The following is a 25,279-nucleotide window of genomic DNA, read 5'->3' on the forward strand; positions in this document are numbered from 1 at the left end:
TTCCGATATAAGTACTGGCTTTGGAACTGTGTGTATTACTGGATATAAAGTTTTCATCATTTTCTTGGGCCAATTCCATTTCTCCTATTTGCACTCCCCATCCCCAATGTATTTTATGTTTTTCACCGAGAAATAACATTCTTGTTCCTAAGCTGCCTTCTCCAACCTCCAGGTGTTTTTGGACTACAACTATCACCCCCCCCCGGTCGTTGAACATGTTGGCTGGGGCTGATGGGAGTCCAAAATGCCTAGGAATATAGGAAGCTGCGTAAATCAGACCAATGGTCCATGTAGCTCAGCTCTGCCTATTCCAGGGATAGTTTATGTGGTGTCCTCCAGGTGTTATGAAGTACAATGAGCCTTTTTCAGTGGTGGCTCCCTGTTTATGGACTTCTCTCCCCAGGCAGGTATGTCTGGTGGTATCACTATTTGCTTTTAGGAGCCAGGCAAAAACATTCTTATGTACCTCAGGTCTTTGGACCCTAATTTACAGGCACACACAAAAGCTCATACCGATAACAAACTTAGTTGGTCTCTAAGGTGCTACTGGAAGGAATTTTTTTTAATATTTTGTTTCCCTTAAAAGATGTTTGATTATGTATTAGCTGACATTATATCTTTAAAATCACAAGTGAGAAAACCCAAGTAAAGGATAAAAATACCAGTGGTTCTGTTTGCGTTTGAACTCTTGGTTCTGTACGGTCTTAGAATTTAAAACTAGAGACTTAGAGCAGAGTCATTTAACTCTGGTATGAACAGACGATGTGGATTCTTAGCTTCTACATTTTACTTTATTTAGAAGGAATCTCTTAACAACATTGAGATTTGAGTAAGATCTCACTATAGCTGAGATCTTACTGCAAAACTGCTTGTCTTCCATCATTATTTGTTTGCTTTTCTGATGTGAAAAAGTAACACCTTTCTTTTCTTTTCTTTTTTTGATTACTCACAGAAGCTACTTTTGTTATTTTTTAAAAAATTAAATATTATTTGTATGTCCACATCAATTGCTAAGGACAGATTCCCACATTTCAGAATGCCCCCCAAATGAATTCAAGGACTGTAACATTCAATAAGCTAATATTGCCCAAGCCAATCGTATGCAAATCTGTAAACTTATAAACATTAATAAAATTACAACTACTACGAATTTCACAGTTCCACCATACATCTGTTTTTGGATCTATATACCTATAATACATGGAACTTAATCTTGTCCAAATAACATATATATGAATGACTTTGTTTGCCTGGACCTATGCCTCTCCCAACACATTTTTTGCAAATCACATCTGTTTCAGCTTTAAGCTTTCACTCGCATTTTGCCAGCAGCCACAGGTTTTTAATGGCTACCATAAACTACAGATGCTCATCAGATCTTTTGTATATGTACTAAAAAACAAAATGCTCTTCAGTTAAAATATTCTATGCAGAATTTTCTACAATGTTATACGGGGGGGAAACCTATTTTTTTGATTTACTGTGAATTTCCATTTTTGAAGGTCAGCAGAGCACAGCCTCACCTCCGAAACACCTCCTCTGGGCAGAGTCAATCTCTTCACCAGTGGAAGCATAGAACACAAGTCCCTCAACCTGGCATTACTTAGCAAAGAACTATCAGCTAAACACCAAATGAAGCACTGCAACAGTTCAAACAATAACACAATAGAACTTAATGAGAAGAGTGACCCCCCAAAGGCTTTGTCTAAGTTGTTTAGGTCTGACAGACAAGCATGGTGCCCCAAACAAAGTCTCTTCCTTTCTGGCACTTGACAGCTGTACCACCTTCTCTTTCCTTTAAACAAGGAACACCTCTAGCAGGACAACCAAATGGAGGGCTGGCACAGCCACCCGGCAGGGTGAAGCTGCCTCCCCAGGCAGCAGAAGCCCCATAGGCAAAGCCACTGCAGACACCCCAGTGGAGAAGCAGTGGCACCATCCGCAACCATTTGCAGCGAGATCTCAATGAAACTGCATGGCATCTTGTGGAACGCGTGATATCTCGCCAAAAATCGACACAATGCCAACACCGCTTCTCCACCAGCGCCACTTTTCGGCTGGCAGTAGAGCTGGCAGGGCAGGACGTCCTGTTTCACCTCAAGCAGTGAAACAGGATGTGCCACCCCTGCCAAAATGTGTAGAACCCATGAAATGGGAATACGCCAGAATCTGAAGGAATGATGTCTCTCTCTCTTTAGATAAGTTGCTAGATGAAGATGATGATGATGATAATAATAATAATAATAATAATAATAATAATAATAATAATAATAATAATAATAGATTTATACCCAGCCCATCTGGCTGGGTTTCCCTAGCCACTCTGGGCAGCTTCCAACAGAATATTAATATACAATAGTCTATTAAACATTAAAAGCTTCCCTAAACAGGGATGCCTTCAGATGTCTGTCCCTCTTCTTACAGCAAAAGCTTCTCATTGAGCAGCTCTTGTGCCTAGACTTGTGATCTTCTTTGTGCTTGGGGGAATGCCTTCCTTTAGTGAAAATGGCCTGCTCTCCCCTGTCCTCCTACACAGAGCTCTCTTGACTAAATGCATTCAACCAAATGCACTTCACTGAATTGTTTCGAGTTACAAAGCTGTTGGAAAAAAAATCAGGTTGATAAGGCACATGGAACTTTTTATGTCCCATGCAAAGCAAAGTAGCATGTATCCTAGAGAAGTGCCTGCATAATTTCTATCAATATTTCGTGAAATCACCAGTTGCTGTAGAAGCAAAGAATCTAACAAACTCCTCAGTTTAAACAGGCTGGAAAAGATGAACCGTGAAATAAGCATTCTGCTTTTCTTTCTGCCTTCATTTTGTAACTGTTATTGACATCATAAGCATGTCAAAGTTTTGAAGCACGGCCAGCAAGAATGAAATCTAGAGCACCAGGACTACACATTTGGAAAAATAGAAGACCAAACACAGATCACATTTCAGCACAAACTAGCACAAGAGAGGGCAGGCCAAGGGGTTTACAGAGCCAAGAGATGAGAGGAGATAGAGCATTCATGTATGCCAAGGATGAATAAATAACAATTGATACTTCCTTACCACAGTTGACCTTTGAAACTTTCTTTAAGGTGACTATGGGCAAATTCAGCCATGTCTAACTGGAATAATAAATTATTTTGTGAAGACTTTTATTGTCTAACCTTAACAGAATCCTTTCATTCAATATACATAGAAAGCTCTACTTTAAGGACAGTAAGACCAAAATTATTATATAGATTATTCCTTATTCTTCAAGCAGTAAATTTACGCCTCAGTTTATGGACCCAAATAACTTAATTTTGCTAGTCTGTTAGTTAAAGTATCAGTGAAACTTTAGTTTGAGTCATTGTGGACAAAGGACTAGATGTGACCTTCTTTGTTTCCTTTCCTGGAATACCTGGAGAATAAAATGCCCATATACAAGTAAGGACAATTTGTGTGCATCTGGACCTTCCTCCTCTAGAGTAGCTCCTTCTGCCAAACAGTCAAACCACTCTTTTAAAAGGGGCCTTTTCTTGGTTCTTTAGGAGTAGAATTTCTCTTTAATCTGCAAGCACCATCTCTAGTTGCATGCAATTATTTTGACTGTGCCCAAACTGCTTATTTTATTCTCCATTACTGTGAACAATGAACAGTCCTTCACATGATTACTGCACGGTACTGAACTATAGAGACAAGTATACAGGTTATTGGGCTCATGCATTTGCAAGGTTAAATTCAGAGTCCCCCAGAGAAATTAGAATAAATTTGCTTGGAATTCACACATTTCCTGCAGATTTCCTTTGGGACTGAAGAACTGAATGTGATATGAAGAAAAGTATTTGTCACTGGCTTTGAAATAAGGAGTCTACTCCTGGAACAGACCATTGAATAGCATAACTTTTAAGTTTGGTTTCAGGAATACCTGTAAGCACTAATAACAGGCTGCAATCCCAACCTCACTTGCCTGGGACTACTGAATTCAATACAACTCACTCCTAAGTAGACATGGCTAAGCTTGAATTGTTAAGCGGTAAGGCTGCAATCCTATGCAAATTTATGGAGGCTTCATAGATTTTAGGGGGACTTACTTCCAATAAAACATACAGAAGATTGGCTGCAGATTTTTAAATGGTACTTGGTCCTTATTTACCTTCTAGATCTCTCTTCAGTTTTCTCAAGTCTTTTATTAGGTCTTCAAACTTAACTTGTGATGCTTGGAAGAAATCCTGCGGTTCTGGTAGAGGAAACACACTCTTGTCTGTTCCTGCATCCTAAACAAGACAAAGAAAAAAAACCTGGTAGCTATAATAGTGTTAAGATTTTCTACAAAAACAAGCCGTTGTTCCCTAAATATGAACCTATCAATGTGAACAAATAAATAGAACCAATAGATTGTAAGTGCAGCATTTATTCAAGTGCCAGAATTGTACCAGTCTTTCCCCCGCTTATGTAGTTTAAAGATTCAAGCGGAAAAATAGACTGTTGCTTGTATATGCAGCTTATGCACTAAAATTTGTTCAAAGTTAATACAGCAAAAAGAGAGCATAGGCTATGCAATGTGGCAATGGAATTTTAATATCTGGAGCTGGAATTCTGCACATGGCTTTGTGAAACAAAATGGAGAACAGGATGCCAAGCAATTTTCAAGTTGAAACTGGTGGGAGGTGGGCACCAAGTTCAAATCTTAATAAAATAAATTGGAAACTGGGAGGAGGGGAGAGAGTAGCTAATTTATAGAGTACCTAACATAGTACCCTTGTGATACAAAGCTAGCTGCCAAGAAAACGCAGGTCAGAAGTGCAGATTTTGACTCAATAACTTTGGCAAAAAAAACCAGGCAACTGTGTTGTGTCCGGATGTTCACTTTTTGAAATATGACAACCCTAAATTATGATTAATGGTGTACACTCTCCTTATTCTGAACCCCATTTGTATACTTGCATTAACCTATTTTACCCCCCCCCCAAATGATCCAAGATACAGGCTTGGATTCTGGCTTTGATGCTGCCAACCAAAGAAGGTTGAGCTGATTTAGGTGAATTCCTTCTTCCCTCCTAAAATATGGTGTAGGTTGTGGAACCTTCTGAAACAATGAGGTGAAGGCTGCAATGATATGGGGGACACCTTACAATCCGCACCCCTGGCCTTCTGCCACCAGGTTTCCTCTACTGGATGAAAAGTTTTCCTTGGATAGAAGGAGCCCCTCCACTTGCAGATGACTAGGTTTCACTCAAGCCTCTAGCATCTAGAAGCTTCTCACTCTTCTCTGTGAGAAGCAAAACATTAGCATACACCAGGGATGTCCAACTGGTCGAACACGATTGACTGGTTTACCCCTGGAAGCTAGTGTTCGATCACGGGTTCTTTTTTATTTGTGTGCGTGTGGGGGGAGAGAACATCCAGCCGGCCCCACTGTGAGGCTTTGTTTTCTGAGCGATCATCTGGTGAGCAACTTTTTCCTGCACCCCTAAAAAAGGTCAACAACTTTAACCTGCCCCCTCCCAATGGCTAGATCACTGTCAGTTTTTTATTCTGTTAGTAGATTGCAGTCTCTTGGGAGTTGGACGTCCCTGGCATACACAGTGGGAATTGCCTATTGAACTGGGGTTCCTGTGGGCTTCTATGTTTTCTTTCTCAAAGGGGAAGCTATTTGCGAACAGAACACCACAAAACCCTTGGATCATGGCTATTCATTCTCTTAAGCAATGTACCAACACACAATTCACCGTACAATAATGAATGCAACAAAATAATTTACCTTGTCACAATGGCGTAGGTAATATATCACAACGTAGTCCACAAGGCTGATATTAGTATCCTAAAAGAGGGGGAAGATTCCAAACAGCAGAGAGGTAATGAGAACACTTTTAGAAGTACTGCCGTTTAAAGCAAACATACACAGAAAAAGACCTGTCTTCATTTGTATATTATGTTTAGTTGCAACCAAGACGGAGTGCCAGGAGTCTTTCTATTCTCCAGCAAGTGAGCGGAGCCTGTTTTGTGTGTGCTCAGGCTAAGGGACAATATGAGTTCAGTCAGCAACCATCCCTGGTCAGATCGAGTTATCTCTTGCCTCAGACCTGTCCAGGGTTCTGAAAGATGTGCCCCTGACCTCACTTGCTTTCTGACCTGTGGCTTTTGGGTGCATATAAGTGCCTTACCTGTCAATCCTAGTTATCCTGTTTCTGCCAGACTCCAACATGGTCTTATCCTTGCGAAGACTGGAAAATTCCTAATGGTGGACCCCATATCTTATAATTTATTGACTTATACTAACATTTATACTGCACCTTTCTAAAGGTCAAAGATGTATAATTTTTTTAAAAAGTTGCTTACAACAATTTAAAATAGTATGCAAAATTGTAGCAATGTGCTAAATTGTCCATCATTTGGGCTGGTCATGGGACTTCCCATGGTGGCAATGCATCTCAACTGGACCAATGGCACCATCATGGACAGTATTTCATGCAATCTGGACAATCACCTACTCAATATCTCCAATGAGACAAGGGACCTTTTTGTAGTAACCAGGGCAAATGGCTTTTTGAAGTAACTAAGGTTCAATAGTTGCTGTCTCCAGGGTAATGAGCAATGCCTTAAGCCTATGATTGCTCATTCCAGTACTGAACTTCTTAGACCCCTTAAAACAGGGGTGGGGAAACTGTGGCCCTTCAGAGGTGGTTGCACCTGTAACATTTATCATCCCAAGCTATTTGCCATGTTGACTGGGCTGATGAGACTTGGAATCCAGCAACATCTGGAGGACTACATGTTCTCCATCCCGGCCTTACCTAGAAAAAAGAGGAACAACTGGTTTCTTTGCAACAGCAATAGTGTGACAGCAATCACTGGTGCTTCTAGTTGCTCCCAATCCCTAATGTATCAGCCCCATGAGGGTCACTGCAGTTCGTTTAGCAGAAAAGAGCAGATGAGGAAGGATGGTGACAATACTATGTCTCCCTAATCACATGGCATGTTACGTTACTATGAGATTTACTGGACCAGCCTTCCCTAACCTAGTGCCTTCTGTAAGTTTTAGCCTACAGCTCCCATCATCCCTGCTCATCCCTCTTCACTGGGATGGGGAACTGTAGTCTAAAACATTTGTGGAGCACCAGATTGGAAAAGGCTGCACTGAATCTACAGAAGCCAATGCAAAAATGTACTGTTCTAAACTAGCAGTTAAGGGACTGGCATGCAGGTTTTTCTGGAAGTGTCATAGACAGGTTTTAAAGATAAGCTGAAGATGAAGATAGGCAGGAGACTTGGGGCTCAACCCCTGATCCACCTCCTAACACCACCCCTGGGATTGGTAGCATAAGCCTATAACAGGTTAACCTACACATGCACCAGTGCTATTTTTTTTTAAGCTCACCACGATCACCTCCCTTGATCTCTTATAATGGCAATGGCACTCACCTGAGAGGTGCCAGAACTGAGTTCCAGCTGAAAAACCCCTCTGATGCTCACTTTCTGACCTATTTACCTCTGCACTACCGCCAGGTGTAATTTGGCCTTTTAATGGGACTAAAAACCCTATATAGCCTTCAGGCCTTACATTATCTGCCCATTATCTAAAAATGACTGAAATAGTGAGCAATCTTATGTAATTCAAAAGGAAAGGGCATCCAAAAGATTACAAATAGATTTGTGGAGTGTCCTGTGAATATCACACAGTCATTTAGGTGAACAAATGCAAATTCAGTCAAAAGAAAGCATTTTACGTAAAATAAAATGTTTTTCTTATCTTGCACTATTTGTTTGACATTGTCCCTTTATTATGCAGGGTACTGAATCAATTCAGTGAAGATTAACTAGGGGAGACGGATAAACTGTGCTTTAGGTATGAAATCACTAGTTACAGGAAATTATTAAATAGCACAAAGAGAAAGACATTGAACAGTATTATATATGGAATGCCTTTGAAGTGTGCATTTGCTTTTGAATAGCATACCAAAAGCTACTGAGATAGGATTTTGCTGTGCAAAATACATCAATAGAATGTATTAAATTCAGGGTCCATGTATTCATTTTAATTTTAATACCATAGTGCAGCATCAAAATTCTTAACTGCTTGTTCTAAATATTTTTTCAAAAGAACCATGCAACACAACCTAACTGGTAACTTGACCGGCAGCGCAGAATGGACCTAAGACTCTAACAGCACTTGACTATGCATGTCTGTACAGTAGCAAGTCCCACTAAGTTCCACAAATGTTTAGGATTAATGCTGCAATCCTATACTCACTTATTTGGTAGTAAGACCCATTGAGCCAGTAGACGCGTGTAGAATTGCACTCCTGTTTTATTATTCTTTTGCAATGAGACATCGCTGGGGGAACAATCCTATGCATGTGTAACCAGTCCTACTGTGTCAATTGGGGTTTATTTCTTTGGTAATTGTGTCTAGGATTGCAGCTTAACATAGACTGGATGGGTACAAGCCCCAAAATTTGGGTGGACTTATTTTAAAAATTCATAGACATCTGTCATGAACTTTTACATTCTACTTGTTGCTGTGATTAGTATTTACAGTAGCCATGTTACTTGCCAGTTAAAAAAAGAAACAGCCCAAGTCTGGGTCTGAAGAACTGTGTGCAAAGGAAAAAAGTGGCTAGAGTACTGGTCCTGACATGCTTGCACAATAAATCTTGCAATCTGTAGGCATTATAGCAGTTCTGCTTGTGCATGAAGCTGAGCAAGACCAAGAGACACTTTATGTGTGCAGAAATGCACCTTTGGATACAAGCACTGGTTAGCAGAGCAGCCTTTGTGTAAGAAATTGCACAAAATGAGGCTAGGAATGCCTTTTAACAGCTTCCTCTGATTCGCCAGCTATGCCCATTCCAGGCCACCAATAGCTTGACTATGGTAGTCCATTCATGGGTAAGCTTGAGGCTGGATTACTGTAACATGGCTTTTTGTGGAGCTGCTCTTGGTTTAGTTTGTTTGGGAGGAGTGGGTATGCTGTGGTGCAGATATTCTCAATTGTGTCCCTTTCTAGGTGTATCCATTGTTTTGTCTCGTCTTCTAATATGTATGGGATTATATGGCGTATTTCGTTGGCTTTGTAGTATGTTTCTATATTGTGGATTCCCCATCCTCCTTCTGCGGTGGGGAGGTGTAGGTATTTGGTGTATATTCTTGGTTTTTTGTGTGAGAAGATAAAGGATTGTAGTTTTCTTTGCCATTTGCGGAGTTGGGTTGGAGGAATCCAGATTGGGAGGGTTTGGAATAGATACGGTAGGTTAGTTTTGGAAGGATGATCATTTTGATCATGGCTATTTTGTCTGAGAGAGTGAACTTCATGTTGTTCCATCTCTTTAAGTCTTTGTTTATTTGTTGCCATAGGGGTTTGTAGTTGTGGAGGTGTAATTTGTTAAGGTTTTTGGTTATTTGTACTCCTAGGTATCTGAACTTGGTGTGGCAGAGTTTTATCTTGGTGGTGTTAGTGAGTTCTCTTTGGATGTAAGCTGCTCTTGGTTTAGAAGCTCCAGCTGGTGCAGAATTCAGCAGTCAAACTGCTGATGGGGACGCCTGGCTGATAACATGTAATGCCACTGCTAAAACATTTGAACAGGTTGCCCATCTACCACCAAGCCAGGTCCAAGGTCCTTGTGTTAATTTACAATGCCCAGAAGAATTTAGGCCCAGGGCACCTTAGGGAATGCCTGAACTTTTCCACTCCAGCTCAGTCTCTGAGATTATCTGTAGGAGCACTGTTTGGTTGTTCTCTGAGTTGGTAAGGTTCATTTGACAACAACAAGAAACCGAGCCTTCAGTCCTGCAGAATACTCCGCAGCACTTTCTGTTTCAAACACCTGCTGAAAGTGTTTCTACTCCACCAAGCTAAGGCAGGCAAATAAAGAACACACCTTTCTATAATAGTGAGCTGAGATCTGATTATAAAATTTTATATGAATTTTATTGTATGGATTTATGTATGACTGCTGTAAACCACCCTGATGCTTTTAATGAGCAGCAGTATATAAATATTTTTTTTCTACATAAATAAAAGTTGGGAATGGGAAAAGGCAAATAAGTCGTGCTTCTGAAGCGATGCCCCGTGAATCTCACTCATGAATGTTGTAATCCATGTCTGAAACTGTGAGATCTACTTTCTCACACTGGAGACAAGAATATGTGCATACGTTATTGTGGAGCTGATTTTTGTTTTGTTTTGTTTTGTTTTAAATGGCAAAGTCCCAGGTGAGTTCAAGAACTCACTTGTCATTTGCTACCTGGGATGGCTGCTTGTAGTGGTGAAGCTGTAGCAATAAGAAACACCCATTAATTGGTATGGAGAAGGGCTATATCCCTGTGCCTGTGTCTCAGGCATAAAGAAAAGCAAAGAACTGTAGGAAGAAAGAGAGAAACATTGGCACTTGGCAGACCTTTGCTTAAAATGCCAATTTTAAACTTTTTTTTGTAAGAAAAACTACTTACTCTACTTTTAACATCCTTTAGTTTGGGAAGTATTTCCAAACCAAACCCATCTGCTTGACCACGCGTCCTGTTCCCTCCATTCATGTAATTTCCAAAAGCCAGGATCAATCCTAAAATGTCTTTCACACTTTTTATATCCAGCAAATCCTGAAAGAAGAATGCCAGTGTTTAACATAGGGAAGCAGAGGACGAGTATACACATACCATTTGAATGTTAGCCTCTTTTTACACTTATGAATGTTCTGGTGTAGAATGAGATAGAATTGCAATCTTTCAAAAGCAGCTTTTCAACTTCTGATTAAAGTTTGAATCCAGAAACCTGAGGGTAAACATTATTTCTGAACGCTTTCACAACTGGATCTGTGCAATGAAGCCACTGCATTTATGCTGCCATAGTTCTAAAAATATTTTCATTGCTTTTGCATTGTTAAACATCTTGGATTTCTTAAGGAAAGGTGGGATACAAATGTCTTAAATAAAAATGAAAATTAATTAATTAATTAATTAATACATTTTCCGGGGATGAAATGTGAGTTGTGTTGCTGTATTTCCTTCTCTGCCTTCCCCCACTTTATTTGAATACATATTACTGTAAAGTTGCTTTAGAACCAGCCCAGATCCATTATTTCACCACCAATTTACAATTGGTTCTGACAACTACCTTAGAAACACGGTTAATAATATCGACTTTACGGTGTACTGCAGTTATTCCTTCATTGAAGACAGACTGAAAGATTATACATCGAGCACGTTCTGCAAAATTGGATATCTGGGATAACTCATACAGAAACCTGCAAAAATAGGTGGGAAAAATAACACTAAAGTTTCCTATTTACCTAATTTTACATTCATCCAATACAATTTATCAGTGAATAATGTCAAACTCCTTTCATAAAATTAGCTTTTCGTGTGATTTAAATGATACAAGATATGGTGCATACTACTATTTACCATGAAAGGAGATGGACAGACTTAAAACTTCAACACTGGAGTTAATGTACATGAGAAACAGCATGAACAAGAACGAGAGACAGGGAGAGATACTGCACTCTGCTGGTCGGGAACAGTTCTATATAAACTGTGTGTGTGTCCCCCTCTCTCTACTGCGGTTGCTTGACAAGGAGAGCAGATTGCTTCCAGATCTGAATATGAACCCAGGAGTTCAGCCATTTCTAGGGTGCACTCCAAACACAGTTTGTAGGGAGAAAATCACACTGAGTGCCATGGGACTCAACTTTATGCTGTTGGTCCCAGCACAGAAATCAAGAGTAATGTTGCTCTGCCAGCCCTAATGCAATGATCTTGTAAAGATTAATGAAACAAGGCCCGCAATGCATTTTGCACCCTTGTGTTCACAACAGGACTTCGCCTACTTCTCTTCCACCCCCTATGTGTGTCACATTAGATAAGGGTTTAGCATGTCATCTGAACCCAATCTCATGGCGAAAACTTGTGGTTAAGGAGGAGAAAGGTGAACCATGAACCTAGGTTCAAGCAACACCACACTGGGCTGAGATGAAAGGATTGGGGAAAGCAAACCAGCTGCAATCTCCTCTCCATGAGCTGCATGTTTGCGCCTAGCCATAGTTTGGCTCAGTGTAATGTGCGAATGCAGCCACTGTATGAAACGAAGACTGTTCTGAGCCTTTGCTCTACTGGAATGGTGTATTTGTTTTTAAATCTATATCTGCTATATTTAATGAATACCACTGGGAAGCTGAGAACATTAGTTCACCGTTATTTGCTAGGAAAAGAAACAGGAGGTTGGAAAGGACAGGAAAGTAGGCCTAAGTTAATTTTAAAAGTTCAGCAATAGAATAAAGTGCCAAATTTTCTGGAATATCGGCCCTTTGAGATTTCCAACAGAAGTATAAGTGGACATCCACCAGAATGGGCTTTCTAGTGTTGGGATGGGTATTTCACAATATGGCACGTGGGAACTTCTTTGAACAATCTTATTCTATTCTATGCAGTGCTATTCCAGCTGTTCTGCTTTCCAAAGACTTGTTTGAATGATAGGAATCTATGGTAGGACCCCTGCACCATCTTACTGTTCTGGTTTATCGAGAAGTTTCACTTCTTCTTCTTTTGAAGTGTCATAATGCTGCTTTATTTTCTCCAGTTCATCCTTCTGCGCTCTCTGCAATTCCAATGGGGGGGAAAATACTAATGAGTTTTCTTAGCCTCAAGAAAAAAACAAAACCCAATGTGTTTCAATGCCCACAGCTTTGGAAGCACTAAATAATTCTTGGAGTGGCAGGGAGAAAGGGGGCTGAATTCAGGGGCAGGTCCTGCTGTCCCACCTACCAACAGAGACTGACAGAACCATACACGCAACATGAACAGGATTTTCCTAATAAGGTATTTTCAATATAGAAGTAATTTTGTTTCACTTGACACAATTCAGCATACCATGGACAACAATGAGATTTGAATTGCTAATATAATTCTTAGCTAATTCTTGTTCACATTCTTGTTCACTCTTCATCCTGGGTGCTCCCACCACTGGTTTGTGCACATGACACTATCTATCCTGTTGTTTCTTAGGAAATTCTGTATTCTGTTGCATTTTCCTGCAAATAAGCCGCAGACTGAATTGGAAAAAAGAACAACCTGGCTGCATTTTAGGCTGGTAATATGTACACAGGCTGACATACATTATTATTAAATACACGATGAGGCCCAATATGTGTCATGGATGTCACAGTGTTCTCAGAAGCTGCATAACTTTTTGCACATGTATGTTTGGCTGAATCACACACTGCTATGTGAACTACATTTCCCAAGATACAGTGGAACTGTCAAATTACATGTGGGTGCATATGGAGTCTCTAAGCAAGATGTAATATGAGCAACAGTGATTTGACCTCCATGTCACCACTGCTATTCCAGAATAGTTATCTGATCTTGGTTGCACCACAGAAGATTCTCACCTGTGTCAGTTATAGCGGGGGCCATCCAAAGTGGGGTTCAAATGATATACTCAAACACTGAAAGAACATAAGGCCAGGAGAGGGGGGTTGAGCAGAATTGCATAGACTAGTCCTGCTCCTTTTTACCAGTGCCTACAGAGGCCAACCATCCACCAGTGTGTTTTGGCTGGCATGTGAAGGAGTTGTACTGATGTCTGCATGCGGTGCTCCTGTATGTACTCTGTGTTCCTCCTACGCAATGTTAGCCATCATGTGATCCCTCAACTCTTGCTCTGCATGTGAATATTGCACAAGTGTGGTATTACCGCAGGAAAGAATGCAAAATGAAAATGAAGGACTATAGAATATTGAAATGTCTGAACAAAACAAGAAGTGAATCTCAAGGTGGGTTCAACCAGACATCTATTACTAAAGAGAATTGGGGGGGGGGACCTGCATTTCTGTTGCAGAAAGACAGCATTTGGATAAAGAGAACATGGGACATGCAAGAAGATAGTATATGTGCCCACAGCTCACTTTCTATTTGTGAACTAGCAGTGTGGAACCGACCCTTTTATACTTACGTTCTCATAAAGTGCTTCCAGTGTTTCTAAGTCGACAATGGAATGATCCACATTTAGTATAGCTGTAGAAAATATAAAATCATAAATTAGATAATACGTCACAACTGGGTTTGTTGGCTAATCTGTTGCCACAAACATGAAAGAAAGAAAAAACTGGGGAACGTGTTATCTTTCATGTGAACATTTCTCCTATGCAGGCTTACTCATAGCTATGAGTTAAGACACTGAAAGAAGGTGGCTGCTGTCCTCTATATGCAGACATTTTTCATTGACATTTTTGCTATGGAGTTTGGATTACCAGTTGACTCTTTTAGACTATTGATGGTGTGGCAGGTAATGTGGATACACATTGGCTTTTACTGGAAGCCCAGCAATGCACTGAAGGATGAATCAATGTGGGGGATAAATCAAATCCATGTAATCAGAAGTGAAACTAATGTGGACGCAACCGATTCATCATGCCAGCAGGCTCTTTTTATGCATCTACGGCTATTTTTACTGATCACATTTTCTACAATAAGAGGAAATTCGAATTAAATGTGAAAGAAAGAAAGAAAGAAAGAAAGAAAGAAAGAAAGAAAGAAAGAAAGAAAGAAGAGGGTTGGCATTTTGATGACAATGGCATCATGTGGATGGCATGAAAAACTTGTATGCACGAATAGCACCAATTCCACACAAAAAATCTCTGTGCGGAGGAAGCGCCTTTTGTATGTAATATCGCAGAAACCCATGAAAGGCTTTCATTTATTTCGAAAACAAATTATTATTTATAAAACCCACAAATGTAAGTATCCCAGGCATAACATTTCAGTTTGCATCTTAAAGAGAAATTGTTTGCTTAAATTAAAACAGTAGGAATATTAATAACTTTGACTACCAGCTATGATTCTGCATCTGCTGAAGGTTTAATAGCTGGTATCTTGATTTCTGCTGCACATATTGCCTTACCTATAAAAGGAGAAGTGACCACTCACAGCTGAAGAGTTTAAAAGCTCTTGCTGAGTTTTGGTTTTTTTTCTGTGATGTTTGAGAGAGGCAAGGCAAGCATCTTTAAATAATTATTTAAAAGTAATAAGGTTGCTCCCCCTTCTACCTCTAACCCCATGATTTTACATTGTGAAATTAACCAGCAGGCTAGTAAATTTTCTCCGTGGCAGGCTAATTAATTCTATTAAAAGGTCCAATGGCATTTAGAATGCTTTAAAATTCTGCTTGTCAGTTATGATTCTGTGCCTAACTTGGAAACAAAGGTGGTTAGGGAAAAGGTAAATATTATGAATGGCAAATATAAGATCTTAACAACCATGGGAAATATACATTCATGATTGTTACTGAACTTTATTTAAAATCTACAATGCATTCAAATCCAGAGTTGCATACACGGTACACATATCTAGTGCCTTTGTGAACAGGGTTTCCCATTTACTTCAATGAAGGGAACAGCTCTGCTCATGCATCCTTTTAAATGGAAGAAGCCGCCATTCTATTAAGGTGAATCACAGAATTGTAGAATTGGGAGGTGCCCTGAGGGTCATCTCATCCAATTCCCTGCAATGCGGGAATCTCAGCTAAAGCATCCATGACAGATGGCCAGACAACCTCTGCTTAGAAACCTTCAATGAAAGAGAGAGTCCACAACCTTCTGAGGGAGTCCATTCCACTGCTGAATGGATGTTACCATCAGAAAAATTTGGACTGAGCTTCTAGGAATGCATACATTGGTCAGACCAAAACCGACCCAGGTGTTTAATGTTAATGTCAATGTTTATGTTTAGTTTAATCAGAGTGTGGGATGGTGGCAGTGCAGACTTTTGCCCCCAACCCCCCATGGCAAAATTTGTAGATCCAAATTACCCCTGCCTTTGTCACTCAAATGACACACATACAGCCTACAAATCAAATGCTGCTTGGTTCTTCCTCTCTTCCCCAGCCCCCATATTTTGAGTGAGTTGCAAGCCACCCCCACCTGACCTTTGGCAAGTCCCACCTCCCACTGCAGAGTTGTGATAAGAGAAAGTAGCTTGCAACCATCTTGTAATGGAATGGGCTGTTCCATTTCAGACCAGAGGTGGGGCTACTTCAATGACCCCCTAAATTATCCTAAAAATAGGATTAGATAATTATCTTTATCCTAAAAATATTTTTTTGTGTGTGTGCATGAAGTAAGACCCAATTTAGAACAGAGACTCTTGTCTTGGATGATAACTTTTATCTTTCCACCCCCTCAGGCGCATTTACCTGAGCCCAGACTGCAACATTTGGCTGCAGGGCCCCTGCTTGTATTCACAAAGGTGAGATTATTGCAGCAAAGCCTAACACATTTAGAAACTGGATTCCAAAGCAGCTGCTAAAAGTTCATTTTTATGTTTAATCTTGGTGAGCCGTCCTTTTTACACTGTCAGTTTGGTTAGGATATCTCAGCTACACCTCACAATATGTCAAAAGGAAATAGATGCATGCTGTGAGGAGCTGGTAATTTTATTGGGTTCCTCTACCTTTAAAAATCTGTTACTAGGACAAGTCTGGTTTCTGGACTCCTTTTTTGTAGGGAAATTGAGGCAAACATTTTTATGTGGCCCTATGGTGTCTGCTCACAACAAGAAGAATTTATATACATAAGGATAATTAGCACAGTATTGCGCCCATTAGGATAAAATAACCGTCAGCAAGGACAAAAAGCAGATCAGCACCATGCATTCAGCCTAAGTGCCACACATAAAAATACTTGCTAACTGCATTACACAAGACGGCAGCAGCACAATAAACTTACTATAAAAACAACTTTGCATACACACACACACAATATCTAAATTTTCACTATTTTTTCATAATCACATTTCCCCCTCCCTCAATAAAAAACAGTGTGAACAATGTATTGATAGAACAAGATTTAAGGAAGCCTAATAATTAATTTGAAAGTATATAAAGCTGTGGGCATTTGTAGTTCTTAAAGATTTAACTCTAAATAGTCCTCTAAATTAAGAAAGGCTTAACTAGGAGAAATTCTGCTCACATAAGTGACTGGCAGCTTCCAAACAGCAAATATTCTAAGTAATAACTTCCACAGAATAATAATATTACTACATTCATATCCTTCCTTTCCTCCAAGAAGCTCAAAACAGTGTACAGTGGTACCTTGGTTTTTGAACGTAATCCATTCCAGAAGACCGTTCAGGTTCTGAAATGTTCGAAAACCAAAAGCTCAATAACCGACAGCTAGGCCTCAGGATCTTGCACTCAGCTGAAGCCACATGGCATGTTCGACTTACAAGGCGTGTTCGAAAACCGAAGCGCTTACTTCTGGGGTTACGGTGTTCGAAAACCGCAATGTTCGTCAACGGAGACGTTCGAAAACCAAGGTACCACTGTATATGGTTCTCTCTCTTCACATTTTATCCTCACAATAACCCTGTGAGGTAGGTTAGGCTTCTGGTCTCTCAGGTGAGGTCCTGGCCCGACACTCCAAACACTATGGCATATTGGCTATCAAATTACCTATTTTATATACTAGAATTAAAGTACTATTTGGTACTGAAGACAAACACGGACAGTTTTTTAAAATTGTTGGCATAGGATAAATCCTACACTGATAAAAAATTTAACAGATCCAGCCTCTTTATTTCAGATGCATAAGCTCCTCTAAAAACTCCGTCTACTATTTGACTGTCATGCAAAAATGCTGAAAGATTAATGAGGCAGAAAAGCAGTCTGGGTATAAAAGTGGGCTTAGAAGGTTAGGAAAGCTCAACTGCTGCATGAAGTCATGAGCAAAAGACTCGGGCAACTCATGTTAACCTAACCACATCAGGCTTGGTGCCCGTAGGCAGATTCACAAAAACCATATGCTGCAAATTATCCAGAACAAAGGAAATAACGTTTAAAGGAAATTGTTTCCCAACTTCTGAGTTGTATATTAGAGCTTGCCCCATATTATATGGACAGCAACACACACACACACACACACACACACACACACGTTATATACTATTAAAGTGACATAGTTTTAAACTTCTGCATACAGTAATCTGTGTTACCAAAACCAGCAGCTCCTTATCAATCATATCCATGCAATACAGCTGTTGAATGATTTTCTCATGTGTCTTCCCTAACCAGCAAAATCACAAATTATCCAGGGCTTTTTCATATGCCAGAAAAAAAATATTCTTAGTACAAAATTCACTCAATAGTTTCACTAAACAGCATAGAACTGAGATGCATATATGTCTTCACGGCTGCCAGTTTTCCTGACCCTGTAACTGGATAGATATTTGAGATGAGGCAAAGAATAAACTTTGCATGAACTTATTACAAGAAAAGTTGAAAAGCAATTTACCGTTTTCTTTCACAAATTGCTAAGGAGATGACCTCTCTAGAACTTTGAACGGATATATAAATCAGTGGTACTGTGTAATTATCATTGTTATTATGCTAAACTCCTACAATGGCTAGGCAGCAAAGGGCATGATTTTGCATGAATGAAACCCCAGAATCAATTCTCCAAGTTTGGTCTCCCAATAAAAGACTTTGGGACGCAGAGTCATGAAAATCCTTTGCTTGAGACCACTGAATGTTTCTGACAGAACTCACAATACTGGGCTAAATGGGTCACTGGAGACACTTAGTGAAAAGCACCTTCTTATATTAAAAAATATAGCTTTGCCAACTAATGTTAAAACAAAATAAAAAATAATTTTCCCCCCTTCCAGTAGCACCTTTGAGACCAACTAAGTGTGAAGGCAGGCTTAAAAATGTGGCTTTCTGTTTCGCCTTCTTAAAAAGCTTATTGAATTACCTGAACTATGGCGCATCAAAGGGTGGCTGCAAGATGATGGGCTGCGGAAAGAGGGTTGCAGCTAAGGGTTTGAGGAAAGGTATTGTTTGCAGGATGTTACGTATGCCTTTAACTTAGAAGAAACGGCTTGAAGAACCTTCCACTCAATTTGGGGGTGTGGGAGTCTCCCAAACATCCATTCTCACTAGGAACAAAAATCAGCAAAGCTCTTGGGCTGGGTAATCTGCAGCTAACAGGGCCTTATTTAAACAGCAAAGAGTCCTATGGAAAAGTTGTGCCTGGGCCAAATTGCAGGGAAATGATTGGCTGTGCACCCTCGCCAACGCCATCAGTATAAAATGTAACAGAGGCTTTGGTTGAGATCACACCATACATTTAAAGCGCATTTCCCCACACAAAGGATCGTTGGAACTGTAGTTTAACCCTGTGCAGAGCTACAATTCTCAGCATATACTTTAAGTGTATGGTGTGTATGCTGCCTCGGCCAGTGATTTGCTGTTTTGTGCTGTAGCTGCACAGCGGCCGTAATGCTGACATTCATACACTACGAAGGAGGCGAAAGTTCCAATTGCCTGGGTCTCAAATGAGCTTCCGTGGGTGTGAATGACGGGGTACCTAATAAAGAAAGGATCCTGACAAACCCCTGATGTTCCACGCTGTCCTTGGAATGAGCACTTATTAAAAATTTGCAAATACTTCTAAGCAGCATTTTAGGATTTCCTACAGGTATCAATTATTTTCCAAGAAGGAGACCTACAAGGTCATTCTATATGTCAACAAAGATATATAAGTAGTGAAAAGCACTTTGATTCCAGTCAATAATGGTGTTGAGGAGACAGAGGTCTGGGAATGCCCAGGCTAGAAAGAAGCAATGACATGCTAATATATATTTGCTTTTTATGAGACACATCCCCTATTTTAATCTGGCACAGAAAGGTTTTGATTTTCTTCCAACGGGGAGCTCAAACTACACCACAAGGCTACAAAACCATCCTCTGTGCTTAATATTGTTGCCTTTTGTCCAGCAACGATAGCACCGTTCTACCTTTTTCAGGAAGAGAAAATGTCACCCTCTCCTAAGAAACATCTGTGGATGATTCCTCCCGCAAATGTGGCGGTCCTCAATTTGTTGGCTAGTAATCAAATGCAAACCAAACCATATGTGTGCCAGATGTACAGAGCTACGCATACTGCCATTGCTAGACAACATGAAAACTGCCAAGTATGTCAATTACTGGGCGTAGACACAACCGAAGGTGGAAATCTCTCAAGGCAAAAATCCTACACCACCCTTAGGTAGCATTACATTGTCTTCCTATTGCTTCTCTTTTATCTTCTCCCGAGTTTTGCATGGACATCTGCGGATGCGATAGGTTTTCAGAGCAGAAAGAGTGTCACGTTGATGCAAGCTCAGAGGTTATTTAAAAATAATTTCTTCAGGCACTATGGCTTGGATCCAGACATGTCTTTGCAGAAGCAGAAGGGCCAAGTTCCCCATTCTGTTGCAGCCCCCCTCCCTGCTCCAGTCCCATCACACTCTGTACTAAATGTACCCTCAGTCTTCAGGGGCAGCAGCTGAGTCGTGAACCAGGAGAACCCCGGTTGCACGAGTAGAATTCCAATCATCTATCTCTGGACCCAAACTTTCATTCTAATTTTATTTTTCTGTCATCAGTTGATGACACTGGAATTACATACATTAAAAACTTATCTCTGCATTTGGGGAGGGGTTGTGGGTCAGTGGTCCTATGAAACAATATGCTGGGACAGGTGCATGCACACCTGACCCAGCATATTGTCGCTACCTTGACTCACTCTACATCTATCCTAACACGTGCCAGCAGCAGGGGATACAATTGTCTCTGTCTCATCATGACTGGAAATGATGATGATGATGATGATGATGATGGTGATGTTTGTTAATATCATCTGGTGAGCTTTAATCCCATCCCTCCCAGTCCTAGCACATCAAGAACTACTGAAATGACATCTTAAAATCAGAAAACTCAAAAATGTAATTTGTTGATTGGCCAATGAGCTTGTTGCTTTGCTGCTCCTTCGTAGTAAGGATTACTGCAAGAGGGCTGAAACTAGGCATCTCTACAAGACAGCCACTTTAGGTGTAACACAGCCAATTCCTAGGACAGGAGTGCCTACTCTCTCTCAAGCAAGGGATTGTACAAATGTGCGAAATAATATACACCTTTCTTATGAGAAAAGGCTAGGCATGTTTAGGAATTTAGGGAAAATGGCAACTAAGGCAGATATTTATAGCGTTGTGCATGGTATAGCAGTCCTCGTGGGGCAGCAATAAAACTGCTATGGTTTCAGATTGGATGGGGGAACAGCATGTTGAGATTCTTGCATTGCAGGGGGCATGGACTGGATGATCCCTAGGATGTCTCCCAATGCTACAATTTTATGATTCTATGTATAGGAAAAGTCAGAATAGACAGCATTATTCTTTTCTCATAGCTCTACAATTAGAGATCCCTTAATGGAATTGATTGGCGGTGGACTGAGAACATACCAAAAAAAACCACCCCATACTTCTTCATACATAATCAATTTGTGAAATTCATTGCTGTAGGATCTGCCAATGATCACTAGCTTAGATTTTACATGTAAAGTGGACTAGAGGAGTAAGCGGCAGACAGGGTGTAGCAACAGCTGAATGCTAGGGCTGCTAAGTGGAACTTCCAGTTCAGAGCCAGTGTGCCTATGTATTCCAATTGCAAGGGTGGGAAGCAACTAGAAGGAAAAGTTATTGCCTATTTCATGTTTCCTGGAAGAATCTGGCTGGTCACTGTGCAAAACATGATGCTGAACAAGAGGGAGAGACTCTTGTTCTGGTCTAACAGGACTCATCTAAGAATATGGAAAAGATGTAACTGGAGCTCAATAACTAGAGCTGAAATGAGGGAAGTTTTATAGAGTACAGCTATAGAATGTGTGATGTAAAATATGCATCTCAAGGTTATTTTATTATTATTAACTTCCGAAAACATCTCCATGCACAAGGTTTCTTTCAAGATACAAGCAACACTCACCTTGTTGTATGTCCTTCATCTCCAAATGTAAACTGGAGATCAAAATTCCTACAGTTTGAGATCTCTTTCCATCCAACAGTTTGATAATCTGGAAATAAAAATAGTTGGTCATACTTACATGTCCAAATGAATGTGAAACGTAAAGCAAGCTAACATTTTTTTAAAAAAGTGACTTCCTTTTCCCTTCACCTTTCATGGTATTTTCTTTTTTAAAAACTGTATGCCAGGAATAGATGATAGATAATATAAAAAGTCACATCTCTGTGAGGGGGAAATGCCTATACACAATTCTATGAATCCGACAGCAATGAGAGCTTTACAAGCATTATTGAAATCCAGCAAATAAGTGTAATCTAGAATTATTTCTAATTCATTTTTATGGCACTATGCATCTGCCTATGTATCTGCCTGGCAAATAGAAGGGGAAGAAATGGAGGCAGTGAGAGATTTCACTTTCTTGGGTTCCATGATCACTGCAGATGGTGACAGCAGTCACGAAATTAGAAGACGCCTGCTTCTTGGGAGAAAAGCAATGACAAACCTAGACAGCATCTTAAAAAGCAAAGACATCACCTTGCCGACAAAGGTCCGTATAGTTAAAGCTATGGTTTTCCCAGTAGTAATGTACGGAAGTGAGAGCTGGACCATCAAGAAGGCTGATTGCCGAAGAATTGATGCTTTTGAATTATGGTGCTGGAGGAGACTCTTGAGAGTCCCATGGACTGCAAGAAGATCAAACCTATCCATTCTCAAAGAAATCAACCCTGAATGCTCACTAGAAGGACTGATCCTGAAGTTGAGGCTCCAGTACATTGGCCACCTCATGAGAAGAGAAGACTCCCTAGAAAAGACCCTGATGTTGGGAAAGATGGAGGGCACAAGGAGAAGGGGACGACAGAGGATGAGATGGTTGGACAGTGTTCTTGAAGCTACTAACATGAGTTTGGCCAAACTACGAGAGGCAGTGAAGGATAGGCGTGCCTGGCGTGCTCTGGTCCATGGGGTCACGAAGAGTCGGACACGACTGAACGACTGAACAACAACAACAACAATCTGCCTATAGAACGGGAAAATAAAATCTATGTATACTTTCCAATAAAAAAATTCACCTTTACCTGCCACCAATTTTAAGGATGTGTGCTTAACTCTTCCACTTAGATTTCTGGCTTGGATTAGGGCTGACCCAATACATTTTGTTGCTTCAGAGTAAAAGACAAAATGGCACCTCCTCCTGTTTCACATACAGAAAGCAACTATGTTGGCAGTTGAATCTTACTTTGATGTTGGCAAGAGGACAGTGTCCTCCACTACAGCTAAAGGTGGCTAGCTCTCCTAAGAGGCACAGGGCATGTTGTGTGGCACACACAATTCTGCTTTTCAACATCTAGCCAACATCTCTCACCTCCCAGCATCTGCTGCCTGAGGCGAATGCCTCACTCTGCATAATGGTAGGGCTGGCCCTGACAGATTCAGATGTGCAAGGCCTATACATGTCTATGTAGAAGTAAATGTCGTTGAATTCAATGAGACATACACTCAGGTAAGTGTGTATAGGACAGCAGTCTAAATTAGTTTAATTTCAGTTACCTTAGCTGCTCCTACTGATTTCAACAGGACTTAAAACTGAACCAACTTAGTCTGTAGGCTACCCAATGCCAATGGGATTTAAATCTACTTAACTTTGGCTGTAACATGCCCGGTTTCAATTCTTAGAACAGAAGTATGATGGATGCTCAGAGATTTTCTGAACTCATGTCTACAAAATAATGGGTGTATATTTTTTGGTCTCCATTCACTAATTTTTTTGATAACAAAACAATTTTTAATAACAAAAAATTAAGAGGGGCAGAAGAAAATTTACCATAGAGTAAATCTACAAGTTAAATGGAAGTTTGTCACAGACATTTCTGAAGTTATAAATGTTATTTGATGAACTTGGCAGCAGATTAAATTCTAATAGGGGTAATTAAAGGCTTAAGTAGAGTGCAATTTGTATAGCATTCACTGACCTCCAGGCTGACCCTTTTCAGAGGAAAATTCATAGGCTGTCATAAACCCCATTAGGCATGCCTAGTTTGAGGCAAAACCTTTCCAGACGACACCTCATACCGGCAATATTATATCTGAAACGACTACATTTGTAGGTATGCTCTAAAGATAGGATCAGGTTAGCTCGCACAACTTTCCTACTCTAGTATCTTATTTTAAACTGCAAATGCCTTTAATATTACATAATTTTAAACTATTAGAGAGAAGTTCACTTCAGAACAAAACAAGCTTTATATTTATAGCCTTTTATGGGAAGAAAGTACATATGGTCACAATTATAAATGCCAAACTAGACTCTGGCTACCTGAAATAGTCTGAGCAAAATGATCAAAAATTCTGTAGGGCTGAAATTTGTCACGCTGGATAACAAAATTGTTAAGTCAAGAGAATAAAGGCCTACCTAGGGCACACTGGCTTTCTGTTAGCCTTGAGTAGTAGCTGAGCTCTTACTGGGAAGTAAAGAGCAGTACAGTGTCTGATTGGAGGGCAGATGAGCGCTGTTGTCCCAACATGCTATCTGCTATTGAATCAAGAGGCATACTGCGTTTGATACTGTAGCGCAGAGTATTTTATCCTCCATAGCCTTATCCCCCTTTCAAGCCATCTCAGTTGCCAGCTATCCCAAATGCTTCATTCCGTAATGGGGTTTATTGCATTAGTTTTACTGGTTATAATGCTGGCGCTTCTTGTCCTGATTTTAATGTTCCATTTACAGCACAGCATTTCAGTGTGTGATGGAAGTTTTTTTTAATAGACACCCCACCACGTGTCAGGCTAAAATTTAAACAGCAGGAAATAACTTTACACCGGGTTGCCACCCCCAATTTTTGTTACTTGAAATTGCAATGCAAAACCGCTCCCATGGTTTTCTGCGGTAAAGGGATCACAAAACGGACCCCACCCCCTGCAAACAACTGACATAGAAATTAGTGCTAAGCCTCTCCACCCGATTTCCAAAAGTGGCTTTTACGTCATGTGAGAGATCACATAAAATGTAGACACTATCAGATAAGGAAACATTGGGAAAATAGTGCAGTCTAAGTGGTAGAGAATTCCATAATAATAATAATTTGTTATTTATACCCTGCCCATCTGGCTGGGTTTCCCCAGCCACTCTGGGTGGCTCCCAACAGAATTAAAAGCACAATGTGTGCTGTACGTCCTTTCACATGCCCCAAATCTTCCAACATTCAGTTTCATTGAATGATGCCACCTACTGCTATTATCTGAGACAGAAAAAAAAATCTCTACCATCTTTCTCTACGCCATGCATCATTTTTAATACCTCTATGATCTCCCTCCTTCTCTCCTCTGTAACCACCAAGATGAATGCAGCCCACCAGGCATGCGCGTTGCTTGCTTGGAACGGCAAAAAGAGTGCATTTGTCAAGCACCTTGCAAGCTCGAATGCACTGCTGAGAAGCAGCGTTTGTCTTGGTGGATCACAGATTCAGTGGGTATGCAC

General features: G+C 40.3%; 1 protein-coding gene across 3 annotated transcripts in view; it reads right to left on the minus strand.

Annotated features, from left to right (window-relative positions):
- The window catches only part of FMN1 (formin 1), a 136,134-nt gene that overhangs the window by 38,354 nt on the left and 72,501 nt on the right, over positions 1 to 25,279 (minus strand). For all 3 annotated transcript variants that reach the window (XM_033144837.1, XM_033144827.1, XM_033144818.1), the window contains 7 exons: positions 21,766 to 21,853; positions 13,924 to 13,985; positions 12,479 to 12,567; positions 11,089 to 11,218; positions 10,428 to 10,574; positions 5,740 to 5,799; positions 4,132 to 4,252 (listed from right to left, as the gene is read on the minus strand). In XM_033144837.1, coding sequence (XP_033000728.1) covers positions 4,132 to 4,252; positions 5,740 to 5,799; positions 10,428 to 10,574; positions 11,089 to 11,218; positions 12,479 to 12,567; positions 13,924 to 13,985; positions 21,766 to 21,853 — 697 coding nt within the window. The remainder of the gene's footprint in view (positions 1 to 4,131; positions 4,253 to 5,739; positions 5,800 to 10,427; positions 10,575 to 11,088; positions 11,219 to 12,478; positions 12,568 to 13,923; positions 13,986 to 21,765; positions 21,854 to 25,279) is intronic.

Source organism: Lacerta agilis, chromosome 1, assembly GCF_009819535.1.
Source record: "Lacerta agilis isolate rLacAgi1 chromosome 1, rLacAgi1.pri, whole genome shotgun sequence".
Lineage (NCBI taxonomy): Eukaryota > Metazoa > Chordata > Lepidosauria > Squamata > Lacertidae > Lacerta > Lacerta agilis.